The sequence below is a fragment of the Aquarana catesbeiana genome, linkage group LG09 (assembly GCF_042186555.1).
Source record: "Aquarana catesbeiana isolate 2022-GZ linkage group LG09, ASM4218655v1, whole genome shotgun sequence".
In the NCBI taxonomy this organism is placed as follows: Eukaryota; Metazoa; Chordata; class Amphibia; order Anura; family Ranidae; genus Aquarana; species Aquarana catesbeiana.
Window position 1 is genome coordinate 102,244,255 of NC_133332.1, and position 14,243 is coordinate 102,258,497.

At 38.4% G+C, this 14,243-nt stretch overlaps 1 protein-coding gene across 1 annotated transcript; it reads left to right on the forward strand.

The window, feature by feature from the left end:
• Nucleotides 1–11,026: 11,026 nt before the first annotated feature.
• LOC141108967 (olfactory receptor 6N2-like) lies at nt 11,027–11,983 on the forward strand. Its single transcript, XM_073600925.1, has one exon. It carries the CDS (start codon nt 11,027–11,029, stop codon nt 11,981–11,983), a length of 957 nt encoding a protein of 318 aa, XP_073457026.1.
• Nucleotides 11,984–14,243: the final 2,260 nt, after the last annotated feature.

Genomic DNA, 14,243 nt, shown 5'->3' on the forward strand with positions numbered 1-14,243 from the left:
AATACTTCTCATAGTATTCCTTTTCCTTATAAGCTGCCCGTAAACTCCAGTCACATCAATCAATCAAAGGGATAAAACTCCTTACTGCTGCTTATGAACTCTAATCACATTGACCACATGCAAAGCAATCAGATCTGGCAATAGTGCTTTATAATTTTTAAAAATGTTATTCAAAAAGGTCATAACAAATGTGCACTCACATTTTGAAACTTAAAAATAAGCCTGTGTGTATTATACTTGTATCACCAGTGCTAAAACAAATATGTCACCTCTCAACCGGCCCTGCAGCCCCGACCGTCAGTGCTCCTTGCGTCTGTTACACTTAGAATGGTGCTTCCTGGTTCCACATTTGTCATCTTCTCAGGTCCCTCCTACTAGTTTTGTCACTCCTCATGACTTCCTCAGGGAGATGTGTGAAAATTGCATATTATATTTCATTTATAACATCTGCAAAAACCAAGCCAAAGGCTAACGATGCGTTTGAAAAAACAGATGGAATAATAGCTGCCAGCACCCTAAAGCCAAATACAGACTCAACAGATAATATAATGCAAGTGGTGCAGCGCTAATGAAAATTGACACAAGTGAAAAAGAGACTTAGAAATGAAACCAATGAAAAGTCCCAAATTAACAGTCCATATATGGAAAAATCCCCAAAGTTCTTGTTCAGGCACTGTCTGTTATGCCCCACAAGTAGTGTCATTTGTCAACCACCAAAAACAACTCTTTTGATGCATACAAGTGTCACTGTGTTCAATAAGTCATGTGAGTCACGGAGGTTGATTTACTAATAGAAAAATAGGCTAATCGCTCTGCAAGTGAATTTCCCTTCAGTTTAGTGAATGTAGTGTAATGAAGTTCTGTTGAAGTTCTGGATTATGAAGTTCTGCAGATCTTCATCATCCACTCATGCCAAAGTACTGTTTTTATGTTTTTATTATGTGCAATTAAAATCTGTTTTAATGCAAATTGTTAAACAGTGTAAATTTGACAGGCTAGCTGGTAAGTTTGTAGAAAAAAGTCAAATTACAAATAAAGTTAGCTAAAAACAATGAGGGTTCAATAAACGAAATTATAGATGAAATACAATATACATATTTTCACAATGTGTTCTTATATAGATCAAACAATATAATAAATATTAAAGTGCAATGTGCAGATATTGTCAATATATTGTCCTTATGAAAATCAATCTATGGTGAAAAAATCATGCCAATTCATTATTTGCATAGTAAATAAACAATCTCTCCACAATTATCCACCCTTATATGTGCTTCTCAAACTCCTAGTGCTCCCTCCACCAGTTGTGCCCTCACCTTATAGGCTTTTTAAATGTGCCTTTAGAAATGATTAATCCTTTGAAATGCTTCTCATAGTATTCCTTCTCCTTATAAGCTGCCCGTAAACTCCAGTCACATTGATCAATCAAAGGGATAAAACTCCTTACTGCTGCTTGTGAACTCCAATCACATTGACCACAGGCAAAGCAATCAGATCTGGCAATAGTGCTTTATCATTTTAAAAAATTGTATTCAAAAAGGTCATAACAAATGTGCACTCACATTTTGAAACTTAAAAACAAGCCTGTGTGTATTATACTTGTATCACCAGTGCTAAGACAAATATGTCACCTCTCAACTGGCTCTGCAGCCCTGGCCGTCAGTACTCCTTGTGTCCATTACACTTAGAATGGTACTTCCTTGTTCCACATTTGTCAGCTTCTCAGTTTTGTCAGTCCTACTAGTTTTGTCACTCCTTGTGACTTCCTCGGGGAGATATGTGAAAATTGCATATTGTATTTCTTTTATAATATCTGCAAAAACCAAGTCAAAGGCTAACGCTGCTCTTGAAAAAAACAGATGGAATAATAGCTGCCAGCACCCTAAAGCCAAATACAGACTCAACAGATAATAAAATGCAAGTGGTGCAGCGATAATGAAAATTGACACAAGTGAAAAAGAGACTTAGAAATAAAACCAATGAAAAGTCCCGAATTGACAGTCCATATATGGAAAAATCCCCAGACGACGTTCTTTTGTGAAGAAACACATAGGGTGAGGCCTACGACGGTGATCACACTTTACCTCCCAAGAGGTTGACACATGAGCAAAAGAGGAAGTGAAGTGAAGCCTGTAGGGACACCACGATTCCATCCCATTACATGCCGTTTTGATGCCTTTGTCTTGTAAGTGCAATCTTTATCACCATTAAATTTGGATTTTTTAACTACTGCACTATGGGAGCTTTTGTTTTCAAGTACCATGCAACTAACGGTGGTTCCAGCAAACATTAAGGTTCCTAGGGAGACCCAATTCTCTGCGCTTAGTGAGATCACTGGTTTAGTGGTCACGGTCAGCTGGTAAGCAGGATTTACTTACTCTCACCAGGTGTGGAACAGGACTCTATCTAGTGTGAAGGACTATTATCTTTTCCTCACTTACAGCTTCTTTCATCCACAGAGAGCATGGATATTGATCTTTATTTTTCCATGTGGACTGTTGATTTGAGCTCTTCATTGGTTTTATTTCAAAGTCTGTTTTTCACTTGTGTCAATTTTCATTAGGGCTGCACCGCTTGCATTATATCATTTATAATATCGTTTATTGAATGCACTATGCAGTGCCTTGCAAAAGTATTCACTCCCTTGGCTTTTTACCTATTTTGTTACATTACAGCCTTTAGTTTAATGTTTTTTTTTAATCTGAATTATATGTGATGGATCAGAACAGAATAGTCTAAGTTGGTGAGGTAAAATTAGAAAAATATATACATAAAACTAATTTTCAGAAATAAAAAACTGATAATTGGCATGTGCGTATGTATTCACCCCCTTTGTTATGAAGCCCATTAAAAGCTCTGGTGCAACCAATTACCTTCAGAAGTCACATAATTAGTGAAATAATGTCCACCTGTGAGCAATCTAAGTGTCACATGATCTGTCATTACATATACACACCTTTTTGAAAGGCCCCAGAGGCTGCAACACCTAAGCAAGAGGCACCACTAACCAAACACTGCCATGAAGACCAAGGAACTCTCTAAACAAGTAAGGGACAATGTTGTTGAGAAGTACAAGTCAGGGTTAGGTTATAAAAAAATATCCAAATCTTTCATGATCCCTAGGAGCACCTTCAAATCTATCTTAACCAAATGGAAAGAACATAGCACAACAGCAAACCTGCCAAGAGATGGCCACACACCAAAACTCATGGACCAGGCATTAATCAGAGAGGCAGTACAGAGACCTAAGGTAACCCTGGAGGAGCTGTAGAGTTCCACAGCAGAGACTGGAGTATCTGTACATAGGACGACAATAAGCCATACGCTCCATAGAGTTGGGCTTTATAGCAGAGTGGCCAGAAGAAAGCCATTACTTTCAGGAAAAAACAAAATGGCATGTTATGAGTTTGGGAAAAGGCATGTGGGAGACTCCCAAAATGTATGAAGGAAGGTGCTCTGGTCTGATAAGGCTAAAATTTAACTTTTTGGCCATCAAAGAAAATGCTATGTCTGCCGCAATCCCACCACATCACATCACCCAAAGAACACCATCCCCAAAGTGAAACATGGTGGTGGCAGCTGTGGGGATGTTTTTCAGCAGTTGGGACTGGGAAACTGGTGAGAGTTGAGGGAAAGATGGATGGTGCTAAATACAGGAATATTCTTGAGCAAAACCTGTACCACCCGGTGTGTGATTTGAGGCTAGGACGGAGGTTCACCTTCCAGCAGGACAATGACCCCAAACACACTGCTAAAACAACACTTGAGTGGTTTAAGGGGAAACATGTAAATGTGTTGGAATGGCCTAGTCAAAGCCCAGACCTCAATCCAATAGAAAATCTGTGGTCAGACTTAAAGATTGCTGTTCACAAGCGCAAACCATCCAACTTGAAGTCAAAGGGAATTGAGGGGGTAGAGACGTGATGGCAGTTGCTGCTACTGTCAATTCGCGTCTAGACCCCCCAAAAAAGGAGGACAAGTGGGACTATTCCGGTACTAGGTAATAGAGTACAGTGATAGACATAAGAATGAGTTAAAACATTCAATTTTTAATAATAATAAAAAATACAAAATACAATTACAGACAAAGTAACTACATACAATCATAAAAACAAAAGGGATATACCACACTGACTAAGCAAGTGGATCCCGCAAGTTGTTGGGTAAGGAGTGTATGTAAAGCTTTTAATCTTGACCGGTTTCGCGGTTAACACCGCTTCTTCAGGAGAAACACATCTATAACATAATATAAAGTAGCTTTAACATATACAAGTACCATTGCAGCAAAATCATTTACAAAGGTAACAGTACACATAGGGTAGAAATGAGGAGAAGCTCACCCGCTCAGGTGGATTCCGTGGATATGCAGGACCCAATATAAATCCCCCCGCGGCGGACACAGGGGGTAATAGACAGGCTCTAGTAAGTAAGATTGGATTAGAAAGGTTGTAAGCATCAAAATGATGATGATGTGGTGATTAATGAAGGGGTGTGCAATTCCCACAAAATAATAAGGTGAACTCACAGTGGTGGCGTAGAGGGGAGAGAGCATGCGGGGAAAGGTAGAAGGGGAGAGGGACAAAGGGGGGACAGAGGATGGGTAAAGCCGGGAATGAGGAAGGGAAGGACATGAGAAAAACAGGGAGGGAAAAATACAAGGAGGGGAGGGGGGGGAGAATTGGAAGGAGAAGGGAGGGGGGAGGGGGGGGGAGGGGGGGAAAAAAGGCGAGGGCCAGGGAGGGGGAGGGGAGGGGAGGGAAGGGACAACCATGGAGGGGAGAGGGGGATCATCATTTTGATGCTTACAACCTTTCTTACTTACTAGAGCCTGTCTATTACCCCCTGTGTCCAACGCGGGAGGATTTATATTGGGTCCTGCATATCCACGGAATCCACCTGAGCGGGTGAGCTTCTCCTCATTTCTACCCTATGTGTACTGTATTTTTTTGTTACCTTTGTAAATGATTTTGCTGCAATGGTACTTGTATATGTTAAAGCTACTTTATATTATGTTATAGATGCGTTTCTCCTGAAGAAGCGGTGTTAACCGCGAAACCGGTCGAGATTAAAAGCTTTACATACACTCCTTACCCAACAACTTGCGGGATCCACTTGCTTAGTCAGTGTGGTATATCCCTTTTGTTTTTATGATTGTATGTAGTTACTTTGTCTGTAATTGTATTTTGTATTTTTTATTATTATTAAAAATTTAATGTTTTAACTCATTCTTATGTCTATCACTGTACTCTATTAACTAGTACCGGAATAGTCCCACGTCTCCTCCTTATTTGGGGGGTCTAGACGCGAATTGACAGTAGCAGCAACTGCCATCACGTCTCTACCCCCTCAATTCCCTTTGACTATAGTAATTTGGGATGATGGTACGTGTACCTATTACATTTTCACATTACAACTAAGGCCTTACTAGTTCTGTAGCATCCAACTTGAAGGAACTGAAGCAGTTTTGCAAGGAGGAATAGGCGAAAATCCCACTGGTAAGATGCGACAAGCTCATAGCTCATAGAGACTTATCCAAAGCGACTTGGAGCTGTGATAGTCGCAAAGTATTGGCTTTAGGGGTGAATAGTTAAGCACTTTACTGCATATATACTCGCTTTTAACCGCTTTTCAGTGGTAGTTGGTTTTTTTTATGTGTGATACATTTTATACAGTTTTACACTATGGGAGCTTTTCTGATTCATCCTGCATGTATGATCTGCCTGTGAACCATCCACTATTCCCATGTGAGTGTTCCCATTTGACACTTAAGGAAGGATGTTGAGGTCTCCTGCTATACTATACACCAGACAGGGTTGCTGACTTCTGCCTTAAATGAGATTCTACCATATTGCATTTATGACTCTCTCGTAACCTAGAGTCCAGTCCTTCTGGTAAACGGCCATCTCTCATTATACGGGGAGGTGCACCTGGGTGACTCACCTTTCTTCATGATTCTCACTATCAAGATGTGCATGTGCTATATGTTGAATATTGAATGTTTCACATTTTTTTTGGAGCAATTCACAAGGATTGAACTGTATCACTCTTTAAAGGAATGTGTCACTTATGGGACTTGACTTTTTAAGCTAATATCATATAATTATCAATTTTATTTTTTTTTTTTGCTTATGTTAGCTCACCAAATTTTTGTTTGTCTATACTAAAGACAAATAGGCTGCTTAATTTGCAAAGGAAGTTGCACTTTGCAAAACAATTTTCCCAGAGCTCAGTGAATGAGGTGAAGCTCTACTGACTTCCATCATCTAATTGTGTGCAGCCAAAAATGCTGTTTTTTTATTTTCATTGTAATTGATTGAGTATTGATGTGATCAAGTTAAGAAGTTAATGTGATCAAGTTGAGTATTAATGTGATTAAGTTTTTTGTAAAAATGTAATGTTTCCAGAGTTATTTTACAGGATTGTACATCTTACATACTGCTGTTAGTCAAAAATCAATAACAAAGGTAGGGTGAAGTGGGAGTTTGTATGTAACTCTGTAGGGTTTAAATGAAGATATATACCACAGAGTAAAAATATAGTTAATCTTTATTTTCCATATATCCATGGTCAAATAAGAGCACTTTACAATTATAACAGGTTAAAATCACAGTTACTGTTATTTGGTCCAGGACGTGCTGATCCTGGCAGAAAGGATCAAAACAGATGGCCTACGCATTTTGCGGGGAGTCCCACTTCGTCAGGCCCTGAAAGTAGCACAAATTTGGTACAAATATTGTAATAACCTATGAATGAAATATTAACAAGGTTATAGGTAATAATTAAATAATGATTAATGTTGGACTATTTCCAGATACAGATATAGGTCCACAATCCCTACTGATTATTCGAAAGTGGAGACTAAGGGAGAGAGCCTCGGCTGCCTCCTAAAAAATTGGATTTTTTAGTGGACCATATCATCTGTATAATAAGGTAAGCACAAACTTAGAAATTGATAAAATTTACATTTTATTGATTACAAAAACACATATTAACAAATATAATAAAATCATGAGCTACAAACAGTCCATTAGAGATACTTAATACTAATTATCATTAGTCCTTGAATTGCTGGAAAGATGCTTGGATATGCGATAAGCCAACATGTTTCGCAGATTTCCTGCTTCTTCAAGGGCGTCGCTTACATCTGTCGGTATCTCTAGATTATATAGATTCATATTAGGTACTGTTTTATAGTTACATTGTACAAGTACAGTTTATTAATCTAGTAAGGGTGCTTACCCAATAGGGATTACCAATGCCTAAAATGGGGCATGCAAAGCCTGACTAAGGTTATAGGTAAATATTAATAAATGCTTAAATTATTATAAGAGCATAGAATTTAGAAAATTTATGAGGCATTCACAATTGCCTGAATAATATTACAGTGTAATATAGTATAAAACTTAACAAATTAAAGTTGCATTCTATTTATTTGATGTCCAACAATGTGTCAAGAAACCAAGAACGAAGCAAAGGAACAAATAGATCAATTAATGCCTATAGCTCAAAGTTATATGAATGTATTGTTCTTGTATAATGTCGATAATATAGTCAGTCCAATGGGGAAGTTACTGCTGTTAGTCATCAAATAAAGGTTTGAAAACACAGAAACACAGAGAGGGAAGAGTATCCTTCCAAAATGTATAAGGATATTGGAAGCTATATGTGCTCTCCTTAATGTTAGATTGTATCTCTGGAAGGAAACTTTTTATGTTTGATTTTTGGATGGAAAAGGGAGGGATTAAAATCCTTGTCAGTTTTTTTTTCCTGTTTGCTATAAATGCAGAATCTTGATAGAGCATATAGTTATCCCTTTGCTGTTAGACATCGGAACTGACATAATTCATACAGTAATGAACAATGATAAATCTAGACTAGGGTTTCTCAACCAGGGTTTGGATGGAGAGGGGAGGGGGATTTAAACCTTCGTCATTTTTTTTTTTTTTTGCTGTTTAAATTCTAGCTGGGGTAATTTCTCTTCACATCGACTAGACATTTGTCCAAAGCATGTCATATTACTCCATTTCTGAACTCTAATTTGTATATTGCTAAAGCTTTACAATATGAAGGGGTCAAAGAGTTCAACAAAGCGGTAATAAGGAAATTAATGATGGGTTATATTTATATGTATCATATAGAGTAGATTATCAATCTTCTTCATGAAGTCTTGATAGGTAATACAGTTATCCCTTTGCTATTGGACACTTAGAACCGACATCATTCATAATAAACTATGCCTGAGCCGTTAACCAGCAAGCCTGTCAACACATTGTTTACACTGATAATCAGTGCAGCCTATCAGTGCCCATCAGTGCCATCTATTATTGCCCATGAGTGTCGCTTAACAGTGCCCATCAGTGGTGCCCATCAGTGCCATCTATTATTGCCCATGAGTGTCGCTTAACAGTGCCCATCAATGGTGCCCATCAGTGCCACCTATCAATGCCGCCTATCAGTGCCCATCAGTGTTGCCTATCAGTGCTGATCAGTGCCACCTATCAGTCATCATCAGTGCTGTCTATAAGTGCCCATCAGTGCTACCTATCAGTGCAGCCTCATCAGTGCCTCCTTGTCAGTGCCCACCAGTGCTCATCAGTGCCTATTAGTGCCTCATCAATGCAGCCTCATTAGAGCACTTCAGTGAAGATTTGCAAAATGGGCTTTTTTTGTTTGTTTAGAAAAAAAAAAAAAAACTGTTGATTAAATACCACCAAAAGAAAGCTCTATTTGTATGAAAAAAAATATAAAAGTCTCATTCAAATTGCGAAAGCACTGTAAGTTGAAAGTTACCCTGGGCAGGTAGGGGTGGGGAAAGTGCCCAGTATTGAAGTGGCTAATATGGCTTTAATATATCGTTATATATACAAGTCTGTGCAAAAAGAAACAAATAACAATTAAATAAAACAAACAACTGTTTTGTTATCACACAGTGATATAAAACATGTGTATCCCCCAATAGGCAGCTTTTTTAAATGTGTCAATTATACCTAAATCTGCAAATATTTAACAACAATATGCTAATAATCAAACCGTGCTTCACAAAAGTCTTCACATTTCTGTGGAGCATAGTTTGTATATTTGCACATTGTTGTTATATATTTGCACATTAAGGTATCATTACCACATTTATAGTACTGTCTATTGGGGGATACATAAAACATAATAATTATTGTATTTAAAAAACATTCCCTGCAGGGATTACACTTGGAACAAATATCTGGAGTGTATCTCTAGGTTAAAACAGTACGGTTACTTATTTAAGTTTAAACGAAGGCAACCATTTCTTATTGGCACTTCCTACTAATATAACACAGTGTACAATGTGTACAATGGTGCAATCTTGTGGAATATTTTGGGGATGAACAATGGAAAGTTCGCCCAAACTGGGCTCATAATTATCTATTCATATCTACGGGATAGGAATTATTCCTCCACACAATTGGATGGTTGAAGTGAGCACAGCTTGTTTTGAATGAACATTTTACTTTTTTACTAAAGCCTCATACTCACGATCGGATTTTCCGACGGGAAATGTGTGATGACAGGCTCTTGGCGGAAAATCCGACCTTGTGTATGCTCCACCGGAAAATTGTTGTCGGATTTTTCACGAACAAATGTTGGATGGCAGATTTTAAAATTTTCCGCGGACAAATGTCTGTTGTCAAATTTTCCAAGCGTTGCTCGGAAGCAAGGACGAGCCAGAAGCGGTCGGTCTTGTAAACTAGTGTTCGTAATGGAGAATTAACATTCGTGACGTGGCAAATTTTGAAATCTCGAAATGCAGCACACTTTCTCTTCTTCTTTAATGGGATAATAATGAAACTGCTTTGCTGGTGATACTGATGGAGTTATTGCAAATTTTCAAAGGTTTTTTTTTCTAGTGATATCAAAAATAATATTATTATTAGTAGTAGTATTTTTTTGGGCAAGTTACCACAACACCATTATCCCGTAGTTTTTAAGATCAAAGATACAACTGTGTTGGTGTCCGTTGTCAATTTTTCATTGTATTTTTTAAAATGTAACTGCCTACTCCCAAACTGTCATTTGAAGTAAAACACATAAATAGAGAAAATGATTTCGCGCAATATTTTATTGAATTAATGTGAAATTAATAACTATAAATAATGTGCATCCAGTGTGCAAGGCATACAAACCTCTAAATAGTAGTGTACTAAATGATGTGGCATAAACAACACTCACTATAGGGACAAAGTTGTCTCACATGTATAATGGATGCTGCGAATCCTCATATATAAAGAGAAAAGCTATAAAAAAGCTATAAAAGCAACTTTGTCCCTATAGTGAGTGTTGTTTATGCCACATCATTTAGTACACTACTATTTAGAGGTTTGTATGTCTTGCACACTGGATGCACATTATTTATAGTTATTAATTTCACCTTAATTCACTAAAATATTGCGCAAAATCATTTTCTCTATTTGTCACCATTTAGTGTCGCTGTGAATGCAAGACAAGTTTGGGCCAACGCCCTTCGGACAAAAGTCCACGGTTTTGTTGGCCAACAATCCGATCGTGTGTACAAGGCTTTAATCATCCCCATTGCATATGCATGTCCTTCATCAATATACCTAAAGGTAAAATATTTGCTCAGTCGTAAAACAACTGCAGGTACTCTATAGTGACCAAGATATGGTCCTAAAATAATAAGCAACTCATAATCATTGGTACATTTGAACATTCTTTTGACTTGCTCTTTAATTTTAGTATTAAAAACATACTCAGTATTGTCCCTGTAGCTTGACCAGTTGCCACTTTCATGAAGGGTTTAAAGACATTTTAATTAAAATTTCTAAACATTTTTTTGTTTTTCAAAAACATCTGTTTGGCTCACACTACCCATTCTTCGAGAACCACTGTGACAACTGAAATTTCTAGATTAACAGGTTTCCCTTTATGAAACAGTAGTGGTGTAGACTTTTGGAAATTATTAGAAGTAATTATATATGTATAAATATATATATATCAAATTATTTAGTTTGTGGACTTTTCTTAACAGATCACCATGGTGGCAAAGGATCAGTTTAACCAGTCAGTTATAACTGACTTTCTTCTTTTAGGGTTTTCTATTGAGGGGCAGAGAAGATTTTGGCTTTTTATTGTTTTATTAATTATCTACATTGGCACCATTACAGCAAACATTTTCATCATTGTCGTTATCAAAGCAGACCCACGTCTACATAAACCAATGTACTTCTTTATCGGTGGACTGTCATTCCTTGAGCTCTGGTATCCCTCTGTCACAGTCCCTAGACTCCTGTGGTCTCTTAAAACAGAAGACCAACACATTTCTTCAGCTGGTTGCATGGCTCAGTTTTATTTCCATTTTTCTCTTGGAGCAACAGAAATGTCTCTCCTGACTGCAATGGGGTATGATCGCTATGTTGCCATTTGCAATCCATTGCGTTATTTGATTATTATGAGTCCCAATGTTTGCATTATGCTCATACTGGGGTCATGGGTATTTGGATTCGCTGGAGTGATCATTCCATGCTTGAGACTATCCACGCTTTGGTACTGTAAGGGGAATAAGATAGATCATTACTATTGTGATTTGATCCCAATGATGCGCTTGTCCTGCTCTGATACAACAAAAGCTGAGAATGCGTCTTTCTATTCCCTTTGTTTTGTAACTTTTGGGTGTCTTTTCTTAACTTTGATATCTTATGCATGTATTACCCGAATGGTAATCAAATTGTCTTCTGCGTCAGCAAGACGTAAAGCGTTTTCCACTTTTGCCTCCCATTTATTTGTTGTTATCCTTTTCTATGGTACTATATTGTTCATGTTCATCAGACCAGCTAGTGGTGATTCCCTTCACTTTAATAAGAAAGTTTCTGTTGTCCCATCCATAGTGACTCCTCTTCTGAATCCCATTATCTACACCTTACGAAACCAAGAGGTGATAGAGGCTGTGCTGAAAACAGCCCACAAAACAATGGTTTGGTCAAATGGCAACTAATATTTCCACCTCCCTATTGAAATAAATAGAAATGTCGCAAAAACACATAAAAAACGCACACACGGTTGCTTTTTTGGTGTAGTTTTTAAGACACATGTCCTTTTTCACAGGTGCAAAATGCACTGGAAATGCGACAAAATGCATATGTGTTTTTACCGCATTTTTGCAATGGAGCAGTGTGAAAGCAGCCCTAAAAGGTATGTAAACCCTAAAAATGAACTTCTCCTATTTGGTTCCATTGGGGAGGATTTACAAAAAATGGAAAGTGCAAAATCTGACATGTTTGACTATAACTTGATTTTACTGAATCAGAGCATGTGTCCAGATACCCAGAAGAGGGTGCTCTGGGTCTGGTATGAGACTAGTGTTACACAATTAGTCTGTTGTCTGATGGGCATTTTTGTGCTTTCTTCAAGGGCCCCAACTTTGCCAAACAAAGCTTCTTTTTCATTTTTCACTGGCCAGTGGGATAAAACAGAGAATGTTATAGCAAATTAGGACTGTCTTTATATATAGTGTTGCTAGGTAAAAGCATTGCAGTTTTGTTTATTACTAATAGGCAGAATACAGCAGGATTTTTGACTACTCTCAGAGTAACATTATTGTCTTATTGATTATTTGTGTAAGTTCACTTGCTAATTCACTCTTCTTTTAGGCTAGTATTATTGGCCTAAGTAATTTTTTGAAATACCTTGTATGTGTATGTATGTGTCAGTAAGTGCTGGGTGAGCAAGGTGTGCCATCTTCAGGTGTGAAAAGAAATCACAAAACAATTCAGTGGCTCCCCTGGAGGTAGCGCTACACTTACTTTGTAAATAATCAAACACATTTACTTCCCTGAATTCTGTGACATATATTCAATATGTCTCGTGAGTAGGCACTGCTGTGTCCTAATTTTAACCACTTACCTACAGGACACTTTCACCCCCTTCCTGCCCAGACCAATTTTCAGCTTTCAGCGCTCTCACACTTTGAATGACAATTACTCAGTCATGCAACGCTGTACCCAAGTGTAATTTGCGTCCTTTTTTTTCACACATATCAATTTATAGACTAGTGGGTTTTTTATTTTTTTGTGCTATGAATTAAAAAAGAAATGCCTTTTTCTTTGTTTCTGTCATAAAATTTAGCAAATTAGTAATTTTTCTTTATAAATTTTGGCCAAAATTTATACAGCTACATATCTTCGGTAAAAATAACCCTAATTAGTGTATATTATTTGGTCGTTGTGAAAGTTATAGAGTCTACAAGCTATGGTGCCAATCATTGAAAATTGATCACACCTGATCACACCTGATGTACTGAAGACCTACCGTATTTATCGGCGTATAACACGCGCCGGCGTATAACACACACCCCAAGTTTAGGAGGGAATTTTAAGGAAAAAAATGTTTTAAGGAAAAAACTTACATTTAAATGCCCATCAATGCAGCCTTGCACAGCGTCCATCTGCATGCTTGTCCAGTGTCATTTGCAGCCTTGCAGTCATTTGCAGCCTTGCAGTCAGCAGCCTTGGTGTCATTTGCAGCCTTGCAGTCATTTGCAGCCTTGCAGTCAGCAGCCTTGGTGTCATTTGCAGCCTTATCAGTGTCCATTTGCAGCCTTGCAGCTTTGCCAGTGCCGATCTGCATCTTTGTCTGTGTCCTTTTGCAGCCTTGCCCAGGCTGCAGTTAAACTGCAGTGACATGTCAGTGTCACTGTAGTTTGAAAATGGCGCCGCCGGCGCCAAAATACACAGAGCCGGTCCTCGGCTCTTCTCGGCGGCTCTCGTTCACTTTCGGCCACTTTCGGCTCCACTCATAGTCCCGCCCGGGATGGGCGTGACTGTGAGCGGAGCTAGCCGAACCTAGCTGAGTACACTCGGCTAGGTTCGGGCGGCGCTCGAGTGAAGCCGAAAGTGGCCGAGAAGAGCTGAGGACCGGCTCTGTGTATTTCGGCGCCGGCGGCGCCATTTTCAAATCGCGGTCGGCGATCGCTCCGCTAAATCAGCGGGGGATCGCAGGGGATCGGCGTATAACATGCACCTGCGATTTCCCCCTGATTTTAAGGGGAAAAAAGTGTGTGTTATACGCCAATAAATATGGTATCTCATTTCTTGAGACACTAACAAGCCAGGGAGGAAAAATACCCACAAAATGACCCCATTTTGGAAAGCAGACGCCCCAACTTATAATCTATAAGGCATAATGAGTCTTTTGAACGATGCATTTTTTTCCCAAAGTTTTTGGAAAATGTGTAAAAAAATTAAAACACATTTTTT